Raw genomic sequence first — 26679 nt, 5'->3', positions numbered from 1 at the left:
GCATGCACATAATTAATTTTAATAGCTGAAATAACAGACTCATTTCCATAGAAATTTTACCTGTTTACACTTCTAGTTGCAGCTTATGAGTACACCACTTTTCCCACACTTAACAGTGTTGGATGTTAGACATAATCTGTGCCTGACGGGCCAAAAAAATTATACTTTGCTTTGATTTGCACTTACGTATTTTGAGTTTCATGTATTTATTAGCCTTATTTTTTTTTTTTTTAAGTACAAGTAACCTGTTTATATTTTGGTCCATTTTGTGATTTCTTTTCCTTACTGATCTATAGGTGCTCTTTTTATATTTTATACCTATTCCTTTTTTTTTAAACATGTGAGCCCTAGCCAGTTTGGTTCAGTGGATAGAGCATTGGCCTGTAGACTGAAGGGTCTCTGGTTCAATTCTGGTAAAGGGCACATGCGCGGGTTGCGGGCTCGATCCCCAGTAGGGGGCATGCAGGAGGCAGCCGGTCAATGATTTTCTCTCATCATTGATGTTTTCTCCTTCTCCCTTCCTCCCTGAAATCAATAAAAAGTAAATAAAAAAATAAGTAGCAAACACATTTGATAGACATTAAAAAAATACATCTTAGAATCCTTTAAATTAAACTATTTCCTAAGGTGTCAATTTTTTTAAACTGCATTTTCAAAATGCTGTATTTATGGCATAAAATAAAGTCTGTTAAGGATGGCATATAGGGTTTTCTTTCACCTCTTTTGTAGTAGAGTCCATTCTCAAGTGATTTCTCACCTGTGTTAACGTTTTAGAGAACTGTTATGTTTTTATTTCTCAAGAACTCTACTTTAGTGAAGTTTAAAACTTGGAGAGTAGGGACTGGCCTAATGTACATTATAACTTCTTTATGTGTTTTCTTCTGGTTTTAATATTTTGAACCTTGGTAGAGTTTAGGAAATAGTAGATTAAAACATACTATTTTAAACAACAAATGGTTATTCTTTCTGGATCTTAACTAAATAATTACTTTTGAAATTTTAAAATGTATGAGGAAAATGTTTAATTTTGCTACATTCCAAAAACACAAAAAGGATGAAGGTATCATAGGTGCATTAGATACTAGTTTATTGTATAGTCTTTCTTTATAAATCATCATTATTTTTTATATAGGACAGAAAAGAAATAATCTAGGTTTTGACAAAACTTTTATTTAGGAATACTGTTTTATTTTTTAAGCAGTTTGACTTTGACAAAATTAATAATCAATGGATACATTTAAAAATTCTTAACTTTTAATATCTTCCATGTGATCTTTTTTCATTTTAATAGAACAATATAAGTTTTTTCCCTTCCTCTTTTCCCTCATACTTAACATATCAGCATTTTAGATAGACAGTGCACTTATACTGCTGATTCTTTTTATTTGCAATATTAATGCCACAAAGTTATGGAAAATAAGACTTAATCTCTTCAGATTATAAGCTAGTACTTTTATTATTTCTGTCCTTTTAAATAATATGGAATATTACTAGTATGATTTACGTTAGAGTACCCTGAAGATTCAGAGGAAAATGTACAGACTCAGTGAAATTTGACTACTCGCTTAGTGGTGCAGAAAATGAGAGAGGCCAGAAATGTGTTGAATTTGATTACAAGAAAAATGAGTATATCTAAATGCACTACCATTTTGTACCCTTTAAAATTAGACAGTTTTTCTTCCTCTGTTTCAAAGTCTTCTTTTGAAGACTTTGCTGCTTTTTACTTTGGTGAAAAAGGTTTTTGAGAAGCTTTGTAGAAATAATGTGGGAATGTGGGGAAGAACTGAGAATGAGGTCAGGGAAGCTATAAACCTTTGAGTGCTTTTGTGATGTGCTAAGCTCTATGGGAGGCCCTGTATAAGGTCAAGCTTGAGAAATTTGCTTGTTAAGAATGAAACCATTTACACTTAAGAGTGCCCTGTTTTTATTTTAGTCTCTTGGGCAGATTGAGTTTTATTTAAAAGTTGATTTATCTTGCGTTTCTCTGTTTATAAAATGCTTATATTTTGTTCCCAGAGTTATACCAATCCCTTACAAATAACCTGAAACATAAATATAATAACAAAAGCTGTGTTGCAAAGGAAGAAATTTCCTGGTGATTGGAAGGAATCCTTGCATTGTAAAGAAAGTAGTGTCTGTTGTATCTTTGGCCCCTTGACATAGAAGATGTTTGATGTTATCAAAACTGTCCCCCAGTTTCTTGACTCGTGTTATTTTTTTAATTTACTCTAGCAGTCTTTTGCCCCATTACTCCAGGGAAACTGCTCTGATCAAGGCCACAAATGATCTGTTTCTTTTAAAATCAAATGTCATTTCTTAGTTTTGTTAATCAAGGGTCGACTGCATATATCATTTAAATACTATGTGCAGTTTTTATTGTATGTCAGTTATACCTCAAGAAAGCTTCCTCCACTAGAAGCATAAGTTCCTTTAGAATGGGTTTATTTTTTAAATTTTGTATTAGCCTATAATGCTGACCACGTAATAGATGCCTGGTATTTATTCATTCAACAAACATTTATTGAGACCCAATGTATAACAATTGGAAAGTTTTCTGATTTCATATATATGCATATTATAAAGTTCTCTTTTTACTTTTTAAGTCTTTTTTTTACTATAAAAGTACTGTATTTCAACGAATTAGTGTTAAATTTCTGAAAATTCTAGGATATTGCTTTGCATGTCAATTAATAAACAAATAGCTACTAGATAGTAAGCAATGTTCTAGGTGCTGAAAATACAGCAATTATCAAAATAGGCAAAAACCTATTTCATCACACTTAATTCTAGTGTAGAAAAAATGTTTAGTCTGATAGAAATCAGAGACAGATCAAGGAGAATGGGATAGGAGATTCAAAATGTTGAGGAAGGAGGGAAGGGGGTTAATTTTATTTTTTTATTATTTTGAGAGAGAGAGAGAGACAGAGAGAAAAACATCAATTGGCTGCCTCCTGCATGCCCCCCACTAGGATTAAGCCCACAACCTGGGCATGTGCCCTGACCAGGAATCGAACCAGTGACCTCTTGGTTCATGGGTCAACACTCAACCACTGAGCAAGCATATTAACATTTGAACACATTTACGTGAGGGAATGAGTCATGTTGTATCTTGGTGAAGAGCATTCTAGGTAGAGAAACAAGTACAAAAACCACAGGGGAGGACAATACCTGGAATATTTAAGAAATAGCAAGGATACCAATAGGGCTAGAAAAGAACACATAAGTCAGGGAATAAGAGATGATGAGGTTAAAGTGGGCTAAAGTGAGAACTAGAGCACTGGTTCTCAACAAGTGGGTCGCGACCCCTTTGGGGGGGTCAAACGACCCTTTCACAGGGGTCGCCTAAGACCATCGGAAAACACATAATTACATATTGTTTTTGTGATTAATCACTATCCTTTAATTATGTTCAATTTGTAACAATGAAAATACATCCTGCATATCAGATATTTACATTACGATTCATAACAATAGCAAAATTACAGTTATGAAGTAGCAATGAAAATAATTTTACATGAGGAACTGTATTAAAGGGTCGCGGCATTAGGAAGGTTGAGAACCACTGATGTAGAGCCTCTCCAGCCATTTTAAGTCCTTCATGTCTTACTCTGAATCAGTTTGGATGTCTTTAGAAGCATTTGTTCCTTAGAGTGACATTATTTGAATACTTGCTGGAGGGATTTTATGGGTTAAGGAGAACTGTAGTTAGGCTAATTAGGTACCTAGTTATTAATAATAACTAGTTAGGAGGCTACTGCAACTAATTAGAAGCTACTGGAAAATCTAGGCAAAAGATGATGATGTCTTGGACTAGAGTTGTAGCAATGAGAGAGGGATTCTGGATGTATTTTCAATACAGAACCAAAAAGACTTTGCTGACAGTCTGGATGTGATTTTAATTACTCAGAATACCTCATATAAGTGAAATCATACAATGTATTTTTGTGACCGGCTTAATTCATTTAGCATAATCTCAAGGTTCATTCCTGTTGTAGCATATTGCAGAATTTTCTTTTGTGTTTTTTTTTCAATTACAGTTGACTTACATTATTATATTAGTTTCAGGCATACCCTGTACACCCAGTGATTAGACATTACATAACAATTTAATTCCTCCCATGTGTCTCCTGTGCCTTTCAAGATGTTGCCCTAGCACTGGGGCTCCAGCAGCCCTCCATCACCTTCAGCCTCAACCCCTCTGGTTTTAACAGCCAGAAGTTTTGAGGACTTCTCTTCTTTGCATGGAACCTGCTCTCCCCTTCTGGGACTCCCACAACTCCCTTAGTTTCTGTTCACTTCAATCTGTTTTTGTTGTTGTTCCTTAGATTTACTAATTTATATTATTCTTTCTAAAAGTTCACTGATCTTTCTTCTATCTACTTATTTCTACCTTGGAATCCCTCTAGTTTATTTTTCACTTCAGTCTTGCACTTTTCAATTTCAGAATTTCTTAGTTTTGTTTTAGGTTTTCTCTCCATCAGTACTTCCAATTTATGTTTTTATTTTGTTTGTTGTGTGGTGTTTTTTTTGTATGTGTGTTTTTTTGTTGTTTTTTTTACTTTGAGCATTTTAAGAGGGTTGTCTTTAAAGTCTTTCTCTAGATCAATGGTTCTCAACCTTCCTAATGCCGCAACCGTTTAATACAGTTCCTCATGTTGTGTTGACCCCCAACCATAAAATTATTTTCGTTGCTACTTCATAACCGTAATTTTGCTACTATTATGAATTGTAATGTAAATATCTGATATGCAGGATGTATTTTCATTGTTACATATTGAACATAATTAAAGCATAGTGATTAATCACAAAAACAATATGTAATTATATATGTGTTTTCTGATGGTCTTAGGCGACCCCTGTGAAAGGGTCATTTGACCCCCAAAGGGGTCGTGACCCACAGGTTGAGAACCTCTGCTCTAGATTATCAGGGAGATCACTTTGTAAGTTATATAAATGTCTAACCACTGTACTGTTACCTGAAACTAATATAATATTGAATGTCAACTGTAATTTAAAAAAACATAGTCTTTATCTTGTATGTCTGTCATCAAGTATTTTTTAGGTACAGTTTGTGTGTGTGTGTGTGTGTGTGTGTGTGTGTGTGTGTGTTTAATGGGCCATACTTTCCTGTTTCTTTGTATGTTTGTATATTTTTCTTGGATACTGGCATAGAATCAGCACTTCCCAGATGTGCTCTTTTCCCCAGCATTTGCTTTTTATGTTATTATTTGTTTTTGTGTATGGGGGGGGGGGGCGGGCAGAGGTTGGTGTTTTTTTGTTTGTTTTGTGTTGTCCATGATCAGCTAAAGTGCCTTTCCCTGTGCTTGAGCAGTCACTTCTAATTTTCTTTTATATGTAGGTGTCCTTAAGTATATTAGTTAATATAGTCTGGCTTCCCCCAAAAGAAAAGGAGAAACATGAAAGGGTGGTTGGAAGTGTTATGGCCCTTCAAATACCCAGGTAGTTACTTCAACCAGAGGAGTAGGGTCTTGCCACAATGGACCAAATGGCTGTCTGCCTCTCAGTCTGCACCTCTGTGATCAGAAGCATCAATCAATGATCAGGGCACAATTTCGATATTTGTAGGTCAGGGTCCTTTTTGCCTGCCCTAGCTTCTGCAAGCTGTATGCAGGCTACTCCAAGAACATATGCACAGATGCTTGCCACCTGGTTGGGGACCTGGGAATGGTTATCTGCTACTGTGGTAAGAGCTGCAATTGATTAAAATTAACCCAGTTTACAACCCAAGTCTTCCCATATAAGTTGTAAGCCTACAATAGACTTTGCAAGTTCAAAATAGATTCAGTATGAAACAATTCAGATCAGTTGTTTCAGTATGGAGACAGATTCTTGATGCTTTCTATTCTGCCACTTTCCCAGAATCCTCTCATTGAAATTTTAATTTGTCCTTCTCAAATTGATTAATAATATTGGGCATCTTTTTATATACATACTAGAGTCCCGGTTCACAAATTTTGTGCACTCCGGGCGGGGGCGGGGGGTGGGGCGGTCCCTCAGCCCAGCCTGCGCTCCCTAAGCCGTCAGTTGGACATCCTTAGCACTGCCATGGAGGTGGGAGAGGCTCCTGCCACTGCCACTGCGCTTGCCAGCCATTGACCCCGGCTTCTGGCTGAGTGGCACTCCCCCTGTGGGAGCACACTGACCACCAGAGGGCAGCTCCTGCGTGAGCGTCTGACCCCTGGTGGTCATTGCGCGTCATAGCCACCAGTTGTTCCACCATTTGGTCAATTTGCATATTAGCCTTTTATTATATAGGATTTGCCATTTTATGTATTCTTTAGTTAAGTATCTGTTCATATTTTACCCATTTTTAATTCGTTTTCTTCTTTTTTTTTATTTTATTTTATTGATTTTTTACAGAGAGGAAAGGAGAGAGATAGAGAGTTAGAAACATCGATCAGCTGCCTCCTGCACACTCCCCACTGGGGACGTGCCCACAACCCAGGTACATGCCCCTGACCGGAATCGAACCTGGGACCTTTCAGTCCGCAAGCCGACGCTCTATCCACTGAGCCAAACCGGTTTTGGCTCGTTTTCTTATTATTGAGTTTTGAGACTATATATAGTCTATGATCAAGAAATGTTTTACAAGTACTTTCTTCCAGTCAGTGGTTTATCTTTTCATGTTATTTGAAGAGCAGAAGTTACTATTCCTGATGAAATCTAATGTATTGGTTTTTAAAAAAAGAATGTATTCTGCTTTCTTTAATAAATATAATTTTATTTGTGCTGTTCCTTTTTTTAAAATATATTTTATTGATTTTTTACAGAGCGGAAAGGAGAGGGAGAGAGAGTTAGAAACATTGATCAGCTGCTTCCTGCATACCCCCTACTGGGGATGTGCCCGCAGCCAAGGTACATGCCCTGGACTGGAATCGAACCTGGGACCGTTCAGTCTGCAGGCCAACGCTCTATCCACTGAGCCAAACCGGTTAGGGCTGTGCTGTTTCTTTTTAGTGGGCTTACGTTGTCTGTTTCTTTCAAGGATTTTTATCCCTTTCATTCAATTTGTTGAATTTATTGGCATAGAATTGTTGATAATATTTCATGCTTTCCCTTGATAGCTATAGAATCTGTAGTGATACACATTCCTGGAATTCTTAATTTATGTGTTCTTTCATATTTTTTTCTGATTAATCTAACTATAGATTTATGATATTTATTGATTTTTCTCTACTAGTTCTGGTTTCATTGACACTTCTCTATTTTTCTATTTTCTATTAAATTTTCTTCTGTAATTTTTAAAGGTAGAAGCAGAAGTCATTGATTCGTGGTGTTTTCTTTTTTTGAAATATATTCGTTTAGTGGTATAAATTTTCATTCTAATTACTGTTATAGTTTCTTATCATAGATATTGATGAGTTGTGTTTTCATTTTCATTCAGTTCAAAATATTTATTTGATGATGGAATGTTATTCAGTGTCATCAGGAAATGTATTATCAAGACATGATAAGACATGGAGGAACTTGGAGAAGCGAGGGCAGGCAAAAAAGACCCTGTCCTCCAAATACAGAAATCTGTGCTGTGAGCATGCATATTCCTAAGTGAAAGAAGCCAATCTGAAAAGGGTACATACATATTGTATCATTACAACTGTATGAACTATTGGAAAAAGCAAAGCTGTCAAAATGGAAAGGTTAGCGGTCTCTGGGGTTGGATGAATTGATGGAACACAGGATTTTTAGGGCAATGAAAGCACTCTGTATAATACCATAATGATGAATACATGTCATTCATTATATATTGGTCCAAACCCATAGATTATATAACATCAAGAGTGAACTGTAAGGCAAATTATTACTTTGGGTGTTTGTGATGTTTATTGTAGGTTTATCAATTATAAAAAAAAATGGTGGGGATGTTGATAATGGGGTTGGGGCATAGATTATATGGGAAATCTCTATATCCCTCTCAGTTTTGCTTAGAATACTTTTTAAATTTGCCTTTTGATTTCTTGTTTTACTCATGGCTTAAAAACTGTTGTTTGGGGGTATGTGAGGTATTTTTGGTTTCAAATTGTGATCAGAACTATATTTTGTAAGATTGGAATTTTAATAATTTATATTGATATTTATTTTATTGCCTGGAGTATGATTTATTTTGATAATTACTTGACTTGAAGTCTAAAAAAAGAATGCATATTTCGCTTTGCTGGGTATTCTGTAAGAGTTAGTGAGTTCAGGTGCTTGGTAGTATTGATTTTATTCTGGTAAGATACATATAACATAAAACATGCCATTTTAACCATTTTTGAATGTTCAGTTTAATGGCAATTATTACATTCAGGACTATGCGGTCATTATCCCTCTGTGTTTCTAAATTTGTTTCATTACCTAAAACAGGAACCCTGTGCCTATTAAATAATAACTTTCCATTTCTCGCTGCTACATCTCCCCCCCTTTAATATGTGTCAAAGACTTTGCCTATTATACTTTAAGTGGAAGCTTACAATATTTGTCATTTTCTTTTTGGATTATTTCACTTAGCATAATGTTTTTAATGTTCATTCATGTTGTAGCAGGTATCATAACTTCTTTTTATGGCTAAATAGTACTCCACTACATGCATAGACCAATTTTGCTTATCCATCTGTTGATAAATATCTGAGTGTATTTCACTTCTTGCTATTGTGAATAATGTTGCAATGGATATTGCTTTATAAGTATTAAAAATCTACCACCTTGCTAGTTTTTCATTTTCTCCTGTATTCTTTATTCTCTTTTTCTGCCTTCTTTTGGATTAAATATTTGTCATGATTACATTTGTTTTGTTTATAAGGTATGATTCCTTGGTTGTATTGCTTGGTTGCTTTATGGTTATACTCTATGTTGTTAACATACCACAGTGTACCAAGTGAAATTGTATTGCTTCATGTATAATTTGAGAATCTTAAAACCTCATACATCTAATTCCCCTTCTCCTAAATTTCTATTGTCATATCTTTTTATTTTTATGAACAGAATAAACTCCACAATAAATTATTATTCCTTCAAACTTGTCATTATCTTGTAGAGATAGTTAAGTTGCATGAAAAGTTGTTTAATATTTACCCATAAAATTGCCATTTCCAAGCTCTTTATTCCTTTATATAAATAACAGATTTTTATCAGGTATCATTTTCTTCAACCTTAAGGACTTCATTTAATATTTTTTGTAGAACCAAGTCTGTTGGTGATGAATTATTTCAGCTTTTGCACATCTGTAAAAGTATTTTTTCACCTTTTAAATAAGTATATTTTTACTGGGTATAGAATTCTAGGCTGACAGTTATTTTTTTTCTAAAGTACTTTAAAGATGTTGCTGTATTGTCCTCTGACTTTCAGTGTTTTAGAAAACAAAATACATTTGTTTGTACATAGCATGTCTTCTTTTTCTCTTTACCAGGGACTTTAAGCAGTTTGGTTTTATGATTGACTTTTGTGTCATTTTCTTCATGTTTTTTGAGATTGAGTTTAATTGAGATTCTTTTTATCTGCAGGTTTAGTTTGTATCAAATTAGTAAAATATTTATTTGGTTCTTAGTTTTAAAAATTGTTTTTGTCTCCCCTTGCTTTCTTCTTCAGGAAATTCAATTATACATATATTGTCAATTTTACATTGTCTTACAACTTAGTGATACTCTTGTCATTTTTTTCAGTCTTTTCCTACATTAATGCATAAATAGAAAGAACAACAAATTGATGTTGCTTGATCTTCAGTTCCACTAATATTTCTTTTTAAAAAAAAATATTTTTATTGATTTTTTACAGAGAGGAAGGGAGAGGGATAGAGAGTCAGAAACATCGATGAGAGAGAATCATCAGTCAGCTGCCTCCTGCACACTCCCACTGGGGATGTGCCTGCAACCACGGTACATGCCCTTGACCGGAATCGAACCTGGGACCCTTCAGTCCGCAGCCCGATGCTCTATCCACTGAGCCAAACCGGTTAGGGCCCCACTAATATTTCTTTAGTAATATCTCAGTTGCTCTTGGTCCCATCCAGTGTATTTTTCATCTTAGACATCATTGTTTTCATCTCCACAATTTCAATTTGAGTTAGTTGCTTAAAATATCTTCCAGGTCTATGCTTACTTACAGTGTTTGATCTTTGAACTTTTTTGAACACGTAGAATATAATAATTAGCTGTTTAAATTTTCTTGTCTACTAATTGTTTTTTAAAAATCTATCATTTGTGTCCCTTTGGGTTGTTTTGATTGAATAAATTTTTTCTCTTTATGGGTCATAGATCCTATTTCTTTAGATGCCTTGTAATTTTTCTTTGAATTCCAGATACTATTAATATTACCTTGTTATGTACTGTGTTGTTTTTTAGTATTCCTATAAATATTGGAATTTTTTCTGGGATGCAGTCAAGTTACTTGTAGTTTGATTGGGGGAGAGGGTCTAGTTTTTAAGATTTTTATAGTGCAACCAGAGCAGCTGTCAGTCTAGGGCCGTGGTCGGCAAACTGTGGCTCACGAGCCACATGCGGCTCTTTGGCCCCTTGAGTGTGGCTCTTCCTAAGCCTTAGGAGTACCCTAATTAAGTTAATAACAATGTATTTACCTATTTAGTTTAAGTTTAAAAAATTTGGCACTCAAAAGAAATTTCAATCGTTGTACTGTTGATATTTGGCTCTGTTGACTGAGTTTGCCGACCACTGGTCTAGGGCTATTTAATCTCCATTACAAACCCTTCTAGTAAGTACTGTGTTGTTGCCATGTGAATTATGAGGTCAGTCTTCCTTTTTTTTTTTTAATTTATTGATTTTGAGAGAGAGGGAGGTAGGGAGGGAGAGAAAGAGAGACATCAATTTGTTGTTCTTCCTATTTATGCATTCATTGGTTGCTCTTTGTATGTGTCCTGACTCGGAATTGAACCCGCAACCTTGGTGCATTCAGTATGATGCTCTAACCAACTGAGCTACCCAGCCAGGGCCGGTCAATCACTCTTAACTGTTGGGAAGAGGAAACTGGTTCAGGCTCTTGTGGGCTTCAGGACGTTCTCTAATCCTTTCAGGTGTTAAGGGTACACACCTTTAATTTCTTAAAGCACACGGGTTAATTTTGTTAGATCCAGCCTGTGGAGGCCACCAAGTAAGTGCTTTGTTTGTTTGATGATTCAGCCTCAGGGCACAGTTTCTCTGGGTTTTTTATCTCTTAGGGTCCTCGGGTCAATAATTTCTATCTTGTTAATTCTTGGCTTCAAAAAACAAAACTAAAAACCCCAATAAATACATAAATAAAAAGAATTTGCAGTATGTTTTTTACTAAATGCGTATCACTTCTGCACCATCATAAAGTCACGTAACTTGAACCATAGTAAGTAGATAAATGTAGCTTTTATTATTTATAATTTAGCACCTGACAGTTTCTGATACATAATTATATAGAAAATATTCAATGATTTTAGCATTGCCAAAAAATATTATGCAGACAGACTTTCCCTTGTGTCATCAAAGAAAAGTAGAAGTCTAATGATTTTATTTCTTGTAATCCCTTCAGTAGTCCTGATTTGGATGTTATGCTATTAGCAGTGAAGAGATTTCTGAACAGTCATTTGTGCTTAAGTGTTAAAGGGAGATTGAAAATGGTGTACTGGATAAAATGAGTATTTTGTCAGGATGCATGTTACAGATATTCTTTAATATGATCATTTTCAAAGTATGGTCCTCAGACCAGTAGCATCAGCATTACCTATGAACTCAGTATCTTCTGTGATGATAATAATCTTGGGAAATATTTAACATTGTTTCCAAATTTTATGTTTCTTTAGCTTATAATGCAGGTTATTAGAGCAAAATTATTGACTAAATCGTTAGGTCCAGCCCTCGCTGGTGTGGTTCAATTGGTTGAGTGTTGTCCCGTGCACTGATAGGTCACCAGTTCAGTTTGGCATTTGTCCAGGTTTCGGGTTTGGTCCCCGTAGGCAACCAGTCCATGTTTCTCTCTCACATCGATGTTTCTCTCTCTCTCTCTTTCAAAATATATATATATATAAGCATTTAAAAAAAAATTTTAAAGTTGATGTTTACAAAAATAAATGATAGGGTCCACTGAAAAATAAAAAATTGTAGGTATTACACAGGAAGATTATGTGCTTCTAATTTGACAATACCTGGCTTCTTTCAATTGTCTTGCCAAAGGATTGGACTGTTTTAAGACTTAATGATAGTCTCATTAGAAGTAAGTTCTCTGTTTTTCATTCTTTGAAAGGAAACAATTTACATTTATAATATGAAAATTCCTTAGTATATGGTATAATTACAAATAGAGTTTTATGATCTATTTATTTCATAGTAGCTTTAACATTTTTAAGTGAGAGATTTCAGCTACATGAAAATGCTGACATTAAACTCTTTTTATAACGCTCTTCAAATAGTTATTTGATCATTTAAATTTTGCAAGGTGTTTTAGTATAAGATTTAAAACCATTCATAATTGGGAGGCTTATATAAAATGGCATGATTTTTGTATTTATCATCACTTTATAGCTGCAATATGTTTATCAGAATTTGACAGAGTTTTAGTATTTAACACGTAGGAGTGGTACCTTGAAGGGAAGAGTACTTTAACTTTTAAATTTAGCTTTAATATTTCTGCTCTTAAAAAATGAAAGACCCGCCCTAGCTGGTGTTGCTCAATTGGTTGGGCCTTGTTTCATGTCCCAGAGGGTTGTGAATCCCTGGTAGGGTGTGTGTAGGAGGCAGCCTGTTAATGTTATGCTCTAGCATTGATGTTTCTCTCTCTACCACTCCCTTCTTCTCTTTCTAAAAATCAATAGAAGAATCTTAAAAAAAAAACAAACCACAAAACAAAGAGCCCAGAATAAAATACAAATTGAATTTTATAATCATATTTTAAATGTATGAATTCTGTGAAGAGAAAGGGATAGACTTGGCTGTAATTTATTACAAAGCTATGATTATGTGTCATTACTTATATAAAATAGTCTTTGTTCAGCTTCTTATGGCACTAGGAGAATTGTATAGTTCCATTGATTGGTTCCATGCAATGGAAATCTGACCTTTAGCAGATGTTTGAGAAATTACCAGCACAGCATGATCAGCCAGCTAGACAGTTTTCCCCTTGTTATTTGACAGGCCTTTAGTGGTTAGGAACATGTCAAGGAAATTTTAAACTGGTTTTCATCATATCAAAAGCTTTCTAAAATATTAAGAACACTGTGAAAAATATTGACAAAATGAGATAGATTATTTTTCCCAAATCATGGATTACAGTTTAGGTAATTTTTAAATGTTTACTTACTTTAAAAAAAAAAAAAAAAAAAAAGAACAACTAAGAAAATCCTGATTGTTGCATGAATAATATTTTACTTTGTTATTGAAAATATTTTTGCCTATGAAATTGTCATGAAGGGTTGACATATGTTATTTTTTGCCTTGGTCATGTTTTTCCTTCTGTAGGTTAAACATTGCAGATATCATTTGTTTTCTTATTTAATTGTAAGTTTTTTTTTAAATAAAAACTTTTTTATAGAGGTTAAATGTATCACAGACAAGTTATCCTATCTGGAACTCCTAGCTAAGGGCAGGATGCTGCACGAATGAATTTCTGTTAAAATAAAGCCTGTTCTCTAAAGGACAGTATTTTTTAGAGGATGTAAGAGGTCCAGCTGTGTAGTTGTGGGAGTCGTTATGAACACTAAGCTCTGTTTTCTTCAACTTCATTGATTGAGTGTACAGGAAGGGAGAAAAGGGGAGTGCCTTAATGTTTGAGAATGAAGTGATGAATTGATAGTACCAGTAGTTGTGAGAACTGGATCTTTTCCTGCAGGTGCTGCTCTTCCATGGGGCATTCCAATTGCTTTCCATTGTGTCAGACGCAGAATTTCTAAAAATAGTTTAACGAAAGTTTAAAGAATATAATCTTATATATTTCCATTTTATGGTTTTGAAACAATTGTGTATTGCATAGGTTTATATACTAAATTAGTTCTTTTAAATAAAGGATATGATTTGTAGTAAATGGTGTGCATTTAACATTAATCAATTTATATATTAAACTTAGTATTGTACTATTATATTTATATTTACATTTAAACAGTAATTGCACTATTGTCATTTCATTAATTTTTAGTGTATGAAAATGTTAATTGTGCTACTTAGTGAACTTATTACTGGTGAATTATGTTAATAACAAACTGGATGCCCAGTTAAATTATATCATTCATTTGGTTATATTTTTTAAAAATTCTGCATGTTTAAAATAAATCCTACTTGTTTTGAAACATTTTGCAAACGTGCTGACAGGATGTATAGGAACAACCAAGATTAGTAAATAAATATATGTAGGCTGATGGGCCAGAGAACATGACAATATGTAAATACATCTAAAATATGCACATTTTCTAGTATAATTCTTGGATATTTAATTTTTTATATGAAATTTTAAAAGATTAAAACATTAAGCTATAGAATTCTCTTCTACATAAAAGGATATGGAAATCTTTCTTATTCTTTACTATCTTTCCCTGTTACAAATTAGAAATTCAAAATACTTTCTAAATATATTCACATTGAATTTCTACACCCAAGTACCTATAAAGTGAGAATTTTGTGGACAAAATTCAGTAATTACCTTTAAAAACTGGAGATGGGAATTATTTGCCTGTCTTTAAATTTGCTTGTTTGCCTCTGATTCAGCATGAGATAATCCTGGTCCAAACATATGTTTTATAAAAGCCTGGTCACATTTCTGTGGAAAACAATCTTGCTTTGTCAATGTTCTTATGTAGGAGGCAAGTGATTGTCTAATTATAGCTACAAAGTTTCAAAATTAAGGATTCAGAGTACTAGTCAGTATACCTTATCCAAAGATTTTTATTCTTAATCCCCAGATAATTTTCAACAAATTTATCTCTGACTTTTCAATTCATAAGAAACAAAACTGAGGCAGGTTTGCATGTGTGTGTGTGTGTTTATGTATTGATTTTAATTGATTTTAGAGAGAGGTCGGGAGAGAGAGAGAGAGTAAGAGAAAGGGAAACAACAATATGAGAAAGAAACAATTGGCTGCCTTTCTACCGGGGATCGAACCCACAACCTGTGTGTGCCGGGAAGTAAACCTGCCAGATTTTAGTGCACAGGACAATGCTCCAACCAATTGAGCCACATCGGCAGGGCAGTATTATTATTTTGATATTTGTTAACTTGCTCATATTTAGTTTGCATTTCATTGATGATTACTTGTTGAGTGGCTTTTCATACGCTTATTGGCTATTTGGATATACTATACTCTTTTCATTGAGGTGCCAGATCAAATCTTATGCCCATTTAAAAATTTGGATTATCTTTTCTTTTCAATTAATAGAAGGTCCAGGGTCTTTATATATTCTGCATGTAAGTCCGAGTGTGGCAAGGGAGGCACCTAGAGCGCAGTTTAATTATGGCATCTACTCCACTGTAGGGCTGAGTTTCTTCTGTTCCTGGATTGCATTTCCCCAAAGCATTCCTGTGGTTCACTCTCTAATTCAGGACTCTATCAAATGTTGCCTCATTTTAGTCCATCATATCTAAAATAGCACCCTAGTCCATGGATAGGAAAAAAAAACTGGGTTAGTAATACGTATATTACTACAAAATAGACTTTAAAACCAAGGCTAGAATAAGAGACAAAGAAGGACACTACATAATAAAGGGAGCAATCCAAAAGGATATAACTTGTAAACATTAATGCACTCAACATAGGCACACCTGAATATGTAAAGTAAATCTTGATAGACCGTAAAAGGAGAGATTGGCAGTAATACCGTTATATTAGGGGATTTTAACACCCCATTAACATCAATGAATGTATCTTCCAGACAGAAAATCAATAAGAAGATGGTGGCATTAAATGACACACTAGATCAAATAAATTTAATTGCTATTTTCAGAGCATTTCACCCCAAAGCAGCAGAGTGTACATTCTTTTCAAGTGCCCATGAGACATGTTCTACGATAGATCACATGTTAGGACACAAAACAAGTCTCAATAAATTTAGGAAAATAAAATTATATTCAGCATTTCTTCTGACCATAATGTTATGAAACTTGAAAATCAATCACAAGAAGAAAACTGAAAACACACAAAGACATAGGGCAAAATAACATGTCCCTAAACAGTGAATGGGTTAACAATGAGATCAAGGAAGAAAGATACCTTGAAATAAATGAAAGTGAGAACACAGAAAACCAAAATCTGTGGGGACACAGGAAAAGCAGTCCTAAGAAAGAAATTCATAGTATTACAGTTCTATCTCAAGAAACAAGAAAAGCTGAAATAAACAATCGAACTTTACATGTAAAGGAACTTGAAAAAGAACAACAAAAACCAGAGTGAGTAGAAGGAAGGAAATAATAATAAGACCAGAGCAGAAATAAATGAAACAGAGTTTTAAAAAGCAATACAATAAAAGATCAATGAAACCAAGAGTTGCTTCTTTGAAAAGATCATCAAAATTGACAGACCTTTAACCAGACTCATTGAAAATAATAGGACCCAAATGAATAAAATCAGATATGAAAGAGAAGTAACAACTGACACCAAAGAAATACAAAGAACTGTAAGAAAATATTGTGAACAACTATATGCCAACAAATTGGACAATCAGAATGAAATGGATCAATCCTAGAAACATACAGTGTTCAAAAACTAAATCAGGAATAATCAGAGAATCTGAATAGACAGATTACGAATAGTAAAATTGAAGCAGTAATAAAAAAATTCCCAACAAACAAAAGCACTGGATCAGATAGCTTTACAAGTGAATTTTATCAAACATTCAAAGAAGAATTAACACCTTTCCTTCTCAAACTATTCCCAAAAAAGCAAGAGGAGGGAAGTTCATTTTATGAGGCCAGAATTACCCTAATTCCAAAACCAGATAAAGGCATGACAAAGAAAAGGATAGGCTAATGTCCCTGATAAATATAGATTCTAAAATCTTCAATAAAGTATTTACAAAACAGATCCAGCAATACATTAAAAAGATGATATACTATGATTTAGTAGGCTTTATTCTGGGGATGCAAGTTTGGTACAATATCCACAAAACAATAGAACATGATACACTACATCAGTGATGGCGAACCTATGACACACGTGTCAGAGGTGACATGCGAACTCATTTTTTTGGTTGATTTTTCTTTGTTAAATGGCATTTAAATATATAAAATAAATATCAAAAATATAAATCTTTGTTTTACTATGGTTGCAAATATCAAAAAATTTCTATATGTGACACGGCACCAGAGTTAAGTTAGGGTTTTTCAAAATGCTGACACGCCAAGCTCAAAAGGTTCACCATCACTGCACTACATAAACAAAGTGAAGAATAAAAACCACATGGTCATATCAATAGATGCAGAAAAAGCATTTTATAAAATCTAGCACCCATTTATGATCAAGCTTTCAGCAAAAGTTGTGAATACAGGGAACATACCTCAATGTAATAAATGCCATATATGACAAACCCACAGCCAGCATCATACTCAATGGGCAAAAACTTCAAGTGTTCCCCTTAAGATCATGAACAAAACAGGGTTGTGCACATTTACCACTCTTATTCAACATGGCACTGGAAGTCCTAGCCACAACAATCAGACAAGAAGAAGTAAAAGGTATCCAAATTGGAAAGGAAGAAGTAAAACTGTCATCATTTTCTGATGACATGATACTTTTTATAGAGAACCCTAAATATTCTACCAAAAAACTATTAGAAGTGATAAGTGAATTCAGTAAATTAGCAGGATACAAAATAAATATCTAGAAATTAGTTGCATTTTTGTACACCAACTAGAGGCCTGGTGCACGAATTTCGTGCACTGATAGGTTCCCTCGCGGCTGCCGGCCAGGTACTCCCTCCCTTCCCCCGGCTGCTGGCCGGGGCCTCCCTCCCTTCTCCTGGACAACTCCTGGTAGAGGGGGATAATTTGCATATTACACTTTTATTATATAGGATAGAATAATGAACTATCAGGCAGGGAAACAAAAAAACAACAACCCCACAATCCCATTCACAATAGCAATCTACAGATTCAGAGCAATTCCTGTCTATGATACCAATGGCATATTTCACAGAACTAGAACAAATACTCCAAATATTTATATGGAACCATAAAAGACCCTGAATAACATCAGTGATCTTGAGAGTGAAGAAAAAAGTGAGAGGCAACCAGTTGATGTGTGTCTCTCACATTGATGTTTCTCTCTATCTCTTAACTACCTCCCTCCTCCCCTCCCTCCCTCCCTCCCTTCTACTCTCTCTAAAAATCAGTGGAAAAAAATATCCTCAGGTGAGGTTTAATAACAAAAACCAACATGGTACTCATAATTTTACTCATTAGAATTGAATGAACAAATTGAACTAACAAGCAAAATAGAGGCAGACTCAGAGCAGCAGGCAGACAGCTCTGTTTGGTGTAGGGGTGGAGGGATTGAGCAAAAAAAGAATAAAAAAAAGAAAAAACGCATGGACACATGGTGATTGGAGGGGCTGAAGTGGGTGGAGATAAAGAGGGTATAGGGGCATAAATGGTTATGGAAAAAACAAAATAAAATTATATTAACCAAGAAATATGTATATATAAAAATAGAGGTAATATACCAAAAATATAAAAATAAAATAAAATAGCACCCCAGTCTTCTGCCATTCTGTTATTCTTGACAACTCTGATTTTCTTCAAAGTACTTATTACCAACTGACATGTATTTATATGTATGAGTTTCTTAATATTTGGTTTATTGCCCTCCAAAAGCAAATATGCTTTATGGGAGCTGGGGCTTTCTTTTTGTCTTCTGCTGTCTACCCAGTTACTAGAGTAGTGTGTTGCATGTGGTAAGTTCTCAATAAATATTTGTTAAATATTAATAATACTGTATAATGAATTTGAGAGGAGCAAATATACAAAAAAAGAGATGAGTTTTATTTTAGACATGCTTGAATATATATATATATATATATATATATATATATATATATATATATATATGGAATAGTACAGATAAGAGACTGAACTAGGTCTGGGATCAGCAAACATTTTATGTAAAGAATCTAATTAGTAAACATTTTATGTTTTTGGGCATTATGGACTATGCCACAATTGCTCAACTCTGATATCAAAGGGAGAAAGCATCAAGGACATTGCATACATTAATGAGGGTGGCTGTGTTTCATTAAGAGTTTATATACAAAAACAGATGACTGGCTTGTGGGCTATATTTTGCTGACTCCTGGACTAGGTAATGGAAAGCTATAAATGTGAGACTTAGGAGTTTGATCTTGATTCAGAAGGAGTCATGATAGCTTACATGAATAAAATGGGAAGACGAAAGTGTTCTAAGAAAATTAGTCTGTCAGTAGTAGGTAAGTAGTAGGTAAGCAGTAGGTAAGCTGGGGACTGGGAGTGATTGGAGGCAGAGAGAATAGTTTAAAACACTTAGGCTTACTATATGTGAGGCACTGTATTGAATTATATATGTTAATTTATTTAATCCTCACAAAACCCATATAACCCCTTTAGACTGATAAGGAAAGTGAAAAGTTATATAATTTCCCAAGTTCACACAACTGTTAAATGTGGAATGGTATTTAAATGTTTACTGCCCCTTATCAGTGCTGTTTTACTCTATAAGTAAGATAAGTAAGAACTGAGCTAGGATATTGATAGTAAAAAGTACAGGACAGTAATGAGGAATGTGAATGAAGTAGGATCTGATTATGAAGACAGGACTGAAATGTAAGTAAAAAAGAATGATTAAGGGGGAAAATTCCAATGGATTGCACTAGGAAAACAGAAAATATTCTTTTTGGTACATAAGGAATGTGAGAAAGAGAGAGCTCATTAGGGGAAGATGATGTGTTTTGTACATTGTTTGAGATGAAGATGAAACACTATTACGTGGAACTGTATTATTGAGAATAAACAACGAAAGGTTGGATGAGAATGTTATTACCTCAACATACTTTTTTAAATATATTTTTCTTGATTTCAGAGAGGAAGGGAGAGGGAGTGAGAGATAGAATCATCAATGATGAGAGAGAATCATTGATTGGCTGCCTCTTACACACCCCCAACTGCGGATCGAGCCCACAACCTGGGCATGTTCCTTGACCAAGAATCTAACCATGACCTCCTGGTTCATAGGTTGACGCTCAACCACTGAGCAACACCAGCGAGGCTACCTTAACATATTTTGAGTACCTGTTTCACTTAAGATTTTGAGAAGTGACAAAGAGAATAGTTTATGCAATATAACAGTATGACTTCTCTGAATTTAGAGAATTTGGGAACATGAGTAGGAATACACCTAAGTAGGGATAGGAAATGAGACCATTAAGTAGCAGGTGTGGAACCAACAGAATCCAGGGTTATGAAAGGGGATACTTTTAAAGTAGGAAATGATTGTTATAAGTATTTGTCCCAGAATTTGAAAGTCAAAAAGTTTTAAACCTGAGTATTTTTTAAAATACGTTTTTATTGATTTGAGAGAGAAAGAGGATGGGAGAGAGAAATTTCATTCAGTTCCCTCCCGTACTCACCTGACTGGGAATTGAAAACCTGCAACCCAGGTGTGTACTCTGACTGGCAATGGAATCCGAACCTTTTGTGCATGGGACGATGCTCAACTAACTGACTAGGTGAAATAACATGTTGTTATATGTCATGGCATTTAGGGGTCATTTACTAGTATAAATGCTTAAAATATTTAAAATTGGGAGTACCTACGGTCTTATTATTCATTAGTTTCTCAGATAGATAATTGATAGTGCTTTCAGGCAGTCACAAAAAGGTGTGAGACCTTTGAATATTGCCAGATGATAAAAGTTTTTTTTTTTTTATAAATACTAATTTTATTTTATTTTTATTTTTATTTTTAAAAATATATGTCTTTATTGACTTCAGAGAGGAAGGGAGAAGGAGAGAGAGATAGAAACGTCAATGATGAGAGAGAATCATTGATTGGCTGCCTCCTGCACACCCCCTGTTGGGGAACGAGCCCACAACCCAGGCATGTGCCCTTGGCCAGAATCGAACATGGGACCCTTCAGTCCGTAGGCTGACGCTCTATCCACTGAGCCAAACCGGCTATGGCTATAAATACTAATTTTACTGAAATTCTATCACAATGCTTAGAGTGGCTTACCATAAATGCAAATCAGTTTCACATAATCTTGCATATGTATATATTATACAAAGTTTTTATGTGCATACTTATTTCATTTATTCAAACAGTGTTTATTGAGGACTTGTGTTCTAGGTACTTTGTTGCTAAGTATCCCCAACATGGTCTATCCTCTTAGAACTTTCTGTATGTGGTGTCTTTTTTTTTCTTTTCAAAAATCTTTACTGTTGAAATTATTACATAGGTCCTCCTTTTTGTACATGGTATTTTTGTATGTAGCAAGTTGTCAGTTACAAGTGCAGTAAAACCTCGATATAACAGACTAATCTGGGCGAGGGGTGTCCCTTAAAGCCGAAAGTCAATTATATAATAAAATAGGTTTTCCGAATACGTATGTTAAAAAATTGACAAATTAGTTTACCTATTTTTAATTATGTAGACATGTTTGTGTAATTAAAATTATGCATGAAAAGTTTAATTTCATATAAAAGTTTTCAATGTGTATTAACTGTAATTTAAAATTTATACTGAATACGTCTAGTAAATGCATGCATTCACCAATCACTGTGAGTAAACAATTGTACGTGGCTGGGGTATGGCTTAACACATGTGGGAACATAGGCCGGCAGGTGTTAAAACTGCTACAGTCATGCCACATGACAACAGAACCAGTTACCTCAAGTGATACTGAATGATCATGTGCTAATCATTCACTGAATATTGTTTACCATTGGATTTAAATCTACAGACTATAGTGTAGATATGTAATATCTATGTTGGCAAAATTACTAGTGTTTTTTTCCAACATATTGCCTATTTGCTAAAATTTATTTAAAATAACAAGTGAATTAATAACAATAAATAACCAGTTACTTTAATTATAAGCAAATCTTGTTTAAAAGCATTTTAAAATTAACAGGGTGTTAATTTTCACATAGGACATACAGACCAAAAATTGTGTCTATTAAATCCAAAGTTTGTTAAATCGAGGTCTGAAAAATCAAGGGTTTACTGTGGTTCCTCAATGACCATGCTTTTGAAATGCTAATGATACTTATTAAACATTAGTGATTTTTTTTTATATTAACATGTGGCAGGAAAGACAGAACATAAAAACAAACAAGAGTAGATAAAAATGTAAAACCTGATAAACTGATATTCCTCCATATGTACTTACAATATATTTCAATTTTGGTTAAATGGATACCTAATGTTTATATTATTGTGACTCTATAAACAGTATTTTTGGTTGCCTATATGCTGACTTTTAATTTCTTGGAAAATAATTTTATTTTGGGGGGGAGTTAATAATTGCCTTGCATTTCCTCCCTTTATTTAGTGTTCTGGGTACTTGTCACAGATTTAATCAGATACTCCCCAATTATGTAAAATTCTCTCAGTACACTCAAGTATTTATATTAAGTAACCTGTCAATTTTATCTTAATCTTTAGTAATCTTCCTGGGGCTTTTGTATCTGGACACTCTTGACCTCTTGTGGTCTTATTTTGCCATCATCCTGGTGATTCCCTTGTCTTTTTTTATTTAACTCTTTTCTTAGATTTCATATTTGGGTTTACATAGTCTCTTGTATTATTGGTGGAATATATCTTCCAGTAATTTCTTTTAAAAGGACTACCTGTGTGGACATTTTTTTATACTTGTTCATCTGAAAGTATCTATATTCTACTCTTAAACTTGACTTATTTCTGACTGGTTATAGAATTCTGGGTTAGAGATTGGAAACTATTTTTCTTAATAATTTTGAAAGTATTGATCTAAAGTTTTCCAGAATCTGTTTTTGCTTTTGAAAAATCATGCCATTCTGCTTTTTGATCTATCATCTGAAAGAATCGTGTGGAATCTTCTCTGTTCTTTGTGCTTGGAAATTTCACAATGACATTCCTCCTAGATGTATATCTCTTTTCATCCATGGTGCTTATTAGCTCTTGAGGAGTTGCTTTTCAATCTGGGAACTTTGAGTTTAGGTTCTAGGAAAATTTTTTTTGAATTGTTTCTTCACTTTTCTCATTTTTAATTATTTTTCTCTTTCTGGATCTTTTGTTTTGGTATGAGACCATGATGGTCCTCTTTTTATTTTTCCTCATTTACATTCTTTTTGTTCTAGTTAGTGGTAAAAAAACTTTTAACTTAATATTCTAAACTTTCTATTGCATTTTTCCTTTTTTCTATTAAAGTTTAATTTTAAAAAACTTTTTTGTTTTCCAGATAGTTTTTTTTTTTTATAGCTTCCTGTTTCTGTGTTTTGATTATGTTTCTCTTACCTTATTGGGAATATTATATTAGTATTTTGGTATGTTTTCTTTTCAGAGTCTTGTTTTCTTTGAAGTCACTTTTTCTCTCTGTGTTATTTTGTATGTTTTATATTTGATGTTTTACTTGCAGGAAATATCTGATGACTGACTACTCATATTTAAAAGCACATTGGGAGCTCTGAGCATGTGGGCAGGGTTTGTTGGCTATAGTCTTGTCTGTTTAGAGATCAGCTCATTTCTTTGGGGAACACCTAATGTCTGTGTATTTAGTTGCCTTTTGTCTTAAACTGGTCAGCTTTCCCAGAGAAATCCACTAGTCTTTTTCCCTACCTCTAAAAAGTTTCACCCAACAAGGTTATAGACTTGGAAGTGGGAAAAAAGTGTTGGTTTTCAACATTACTTCATCATGTAAACTTTCACTTAATCCGTTGTTTCAGTAGTAATGTCTGCCTTCAGCTTACTTCAATATGCTCCCTGATCCAGAGACCCAAAGATAACCTTTTCCGGGGGGGGGACACACACACACACACACACACACACACACACACACACACACATTTTCTGCCAAAGTGGGAGGCACTTTTGAGGCTGAAGCCAGAAAAAGAAACAGACTAGTCTCATTTTTCCTATTAGCCCTACTTGCCCCTCATTTTTGAATCTTTGGGGCTTCTTTGTTGTAAATTGGAGTGTTTATCAGCTTTGCCAAATTCTAGCTTTAGCTTAATCTTCTTTTATTGCACAAAAGTCAGCTGCCATTGCTATTGCTGTTATTTTAACATAGTTTTATTCTGCCCATTTTACCAAACTATTGAAATCTTTTTTTTAATATATTTTTTTTATTGACTTCAGAGAGGAAGGGAGAGGGAGAGAGAGAGAGAAACATCAATGATGAGAGAGAATCATTTGGTCAGTTGCCTCCTGCACAGCCCCTATTGGGGATCAAGCCTGCAACCCAGGCATGTGCCCTTATCTGGAATCGAATCTGGGACCCTTCATTCTGCAGGTCGATGTACTATCAACTGAGCCAAACCAGCTAGGGCTCTATTGAAATCTTTTGGAATCTTCATCTTATTATCCAACATGTTAAATTATTCTCTTAATGTTGAGTCCTGTTGACTCTATCTTTTTTATCTTGATTAAAGTATGAGGAAAGAACCCTGTGGATTACTTTAGAAGAGATTCAATCAGTTTTACTTTAGTTCTTGGTAAATACTGTAAGTTATGGTTGTTTATTCAGCTGAATACCCTAGTGTGCTATATTATTAATGAGCTTATATTTTTCATTTTATTCCTAAAAATATTTTCAATTTTTTCCCCACAATATCATAATTTTTAAAATTTCTATTGTATTAGTTACACTAATCTACCTAAAAAGAAGAAATTTATTGCTAAAGAAAAAGTTTAGGATTACTTGTAGCGAAATAAAATTTGCTTTTGGTGTAACCTTTTTCTCTTGTAGTGCTTGCAAGCCATCTTGCAAATAATACTTTTTATACTCTAGATATAAACTGACATAAATGGATTGTCAAGAGCCTTTTAAACTCAAATTATGTTTCTTTAATATATAATTTTCTTTTTTAAATATATATTTGTATTGGTTTCATAGAGGAAGGGAGAGAAAGAGATAGAAACATTAACAAGGAGAGAGAATCATTGATAGGCTGCCCTCTGCATCCCCCACACTGGGGATCGAGACCACAACCCAGGCATTTGCCCTGACCGGGAATCGAACCCTGGCCTCCTGGTTCATAGGTCAATGCTCAACCACTGAGCACACTGGCCGGGCTAATATATAATTTTCTTGAAAAAGTTTTCCCCATTTCCAGAATCAGTGCATTTTAGAAGTTGTTTTCCTTTCTTATTATGTTTTACAGATTACATTAGAGATGCATGCCTAATTTGGGTCTGTGACTATTTAGACTCATTAGACAAAAACTAATTTAAAAAGTATCTCAGTATTCTCTTACTGTCTTCTTTTCTCATTTCAACTTCATTTACTTTATAACTATGTTTCTTCTACCTTTTCCAGTTTTCTACTCAATTCTCCTTGGTGGAGAAGATGGATGCAAAAGAGGAGGTGTGAGTAGTTCTTTATTCTCTCTGCATCTCTTAACATTACATCATCTTTCCCATGCAATATTCTTGTTTCTTCTTAGTTCATCCTCTTACATTTATGCAGCCAGTGGGCTTGTATTGTTTTCTTTAGTATTATTTATAAAGTTTAGTTTATTCTGACAATACTCTTACAAGTTTTATGATATTAATTTGTAAATATTCTTAGTTACATTTCCCTTCTTCCATATGTCCTTTTAAAATCTGACATGAGGAAACTATATAGCCATATTGTTTCTCATTCATCACCTTTATTCAGTTCACTCACATTTATTAAGTTCCTAAAGTATATCAGGTCCTGGGAAATAAAATGTTGATAAGATATTTCTTTTACTATTGGAGTCCATACTTTCTTAGGGAATATCTCTTCCCATTTCTTATTAGAATTATTGACATCTAAATAATTAAAAGTTAACTTTTGCTTTCTTGATTTCTGATCCACCTTATTGAGTATTTCCTTCTGGAGCTATATGTGGTATTATAAAATTTGACTCAGGTTTGAGTTCTCACTCTGCCAAATGTTAACTATGTTAGATAAACCTTTCTTTCTAGGTTTTGCATTCTCACCTATAAAAAAGTACCTAATATCTACTTTATAGGTTTGTATTGTGACAGAATTTAGAAGTTAAAAATGAATTGAGAGAATATACATACATGTGTTACATAATACTTCTTAAATTTCAAAAGCTGTATGATGGTATTTTTTATAAGGATTGCTATCTAAATATTTATTGCAATTATCTTAAAATAAGATTTATGTCTCTCTGGGAGCAAAAACTGTATCATATATTGATCCTCGTCATTACAACTGGTAAATAGCAATGTCTTATAATTTAGGTTGAATTTCCTAAAAAATTGACTTAAAACAAGTAGAGCATGTTTGACATTTCTTTCCACCGTAATGTATTCATTCCATCTATGTAACTTTAAATTTTAATGTTAAGAAAACATTCTATATGGATAATTTCTATTACATATTTATAAATATTATTGCTTCTGATTATTCTCCTTCCCAAATTATCATGTTGTCACCCTTGGATTCGTGGATTTCTAGATGCCTTCTATCTTTGTTACTTACTTTTTCTTCTTCTTTAGCTGTTTGAAAAATAAATTATACAGGCATGTTACTATTCCAATAGCAAATTTCATTTTCCTAGCTTT

General features: G+C 33.9%; 1 protein-coding gene across 8 annotated transcripts in view; it reads left to right on the top strand.

The window, feature by feature from the left end:
- The window catches only part of JMJD1C (jumonji domain containing 1C), a 252566-nt gene that overhangs the window by 48941 nt on the left and 176946 nt on the right, over nucleotides 1–26679 (top strand). For 2 of the 8 annotated variants that reach the window (XM_036336850.1, XM_036336851.1), the window contains one exon: nucleotides 25436–25485. The exons of the other annotated variants lie outside the window; for them this stretch is intronic. In XM_036336850.1, coding sequence (XP_036192743.1) covers nucleotides 25436–25485 — 50 coding nt within the window. The remainder of the gene's footprint in view (nucleotides 1–25435; nucleotides 25486–26679) is intronic. 8 annotated transcript variants of the gene reach the window in all.

This window comes from Myotis myotis, unplaced genomic scaffold (genome assembly GCF_014108235.1).
Source record: "Myotis myotis isolate mMyoMyo1 unplaced genomic scaffold, mMyoMyo1.p scaffold_m19_p_15, whole genome shotgun sequence".
Lineage (NCBI taxonomy): Eukaryota > Metazoa > Chordata > Mammalia > Chiroptera > Vespertilionidae > Myotis > Myotis myotis.
Note: the sequence above shows the minus strand (reverse complement) of the source record. Positions and strands in the feature narration are given on the sequence as shown.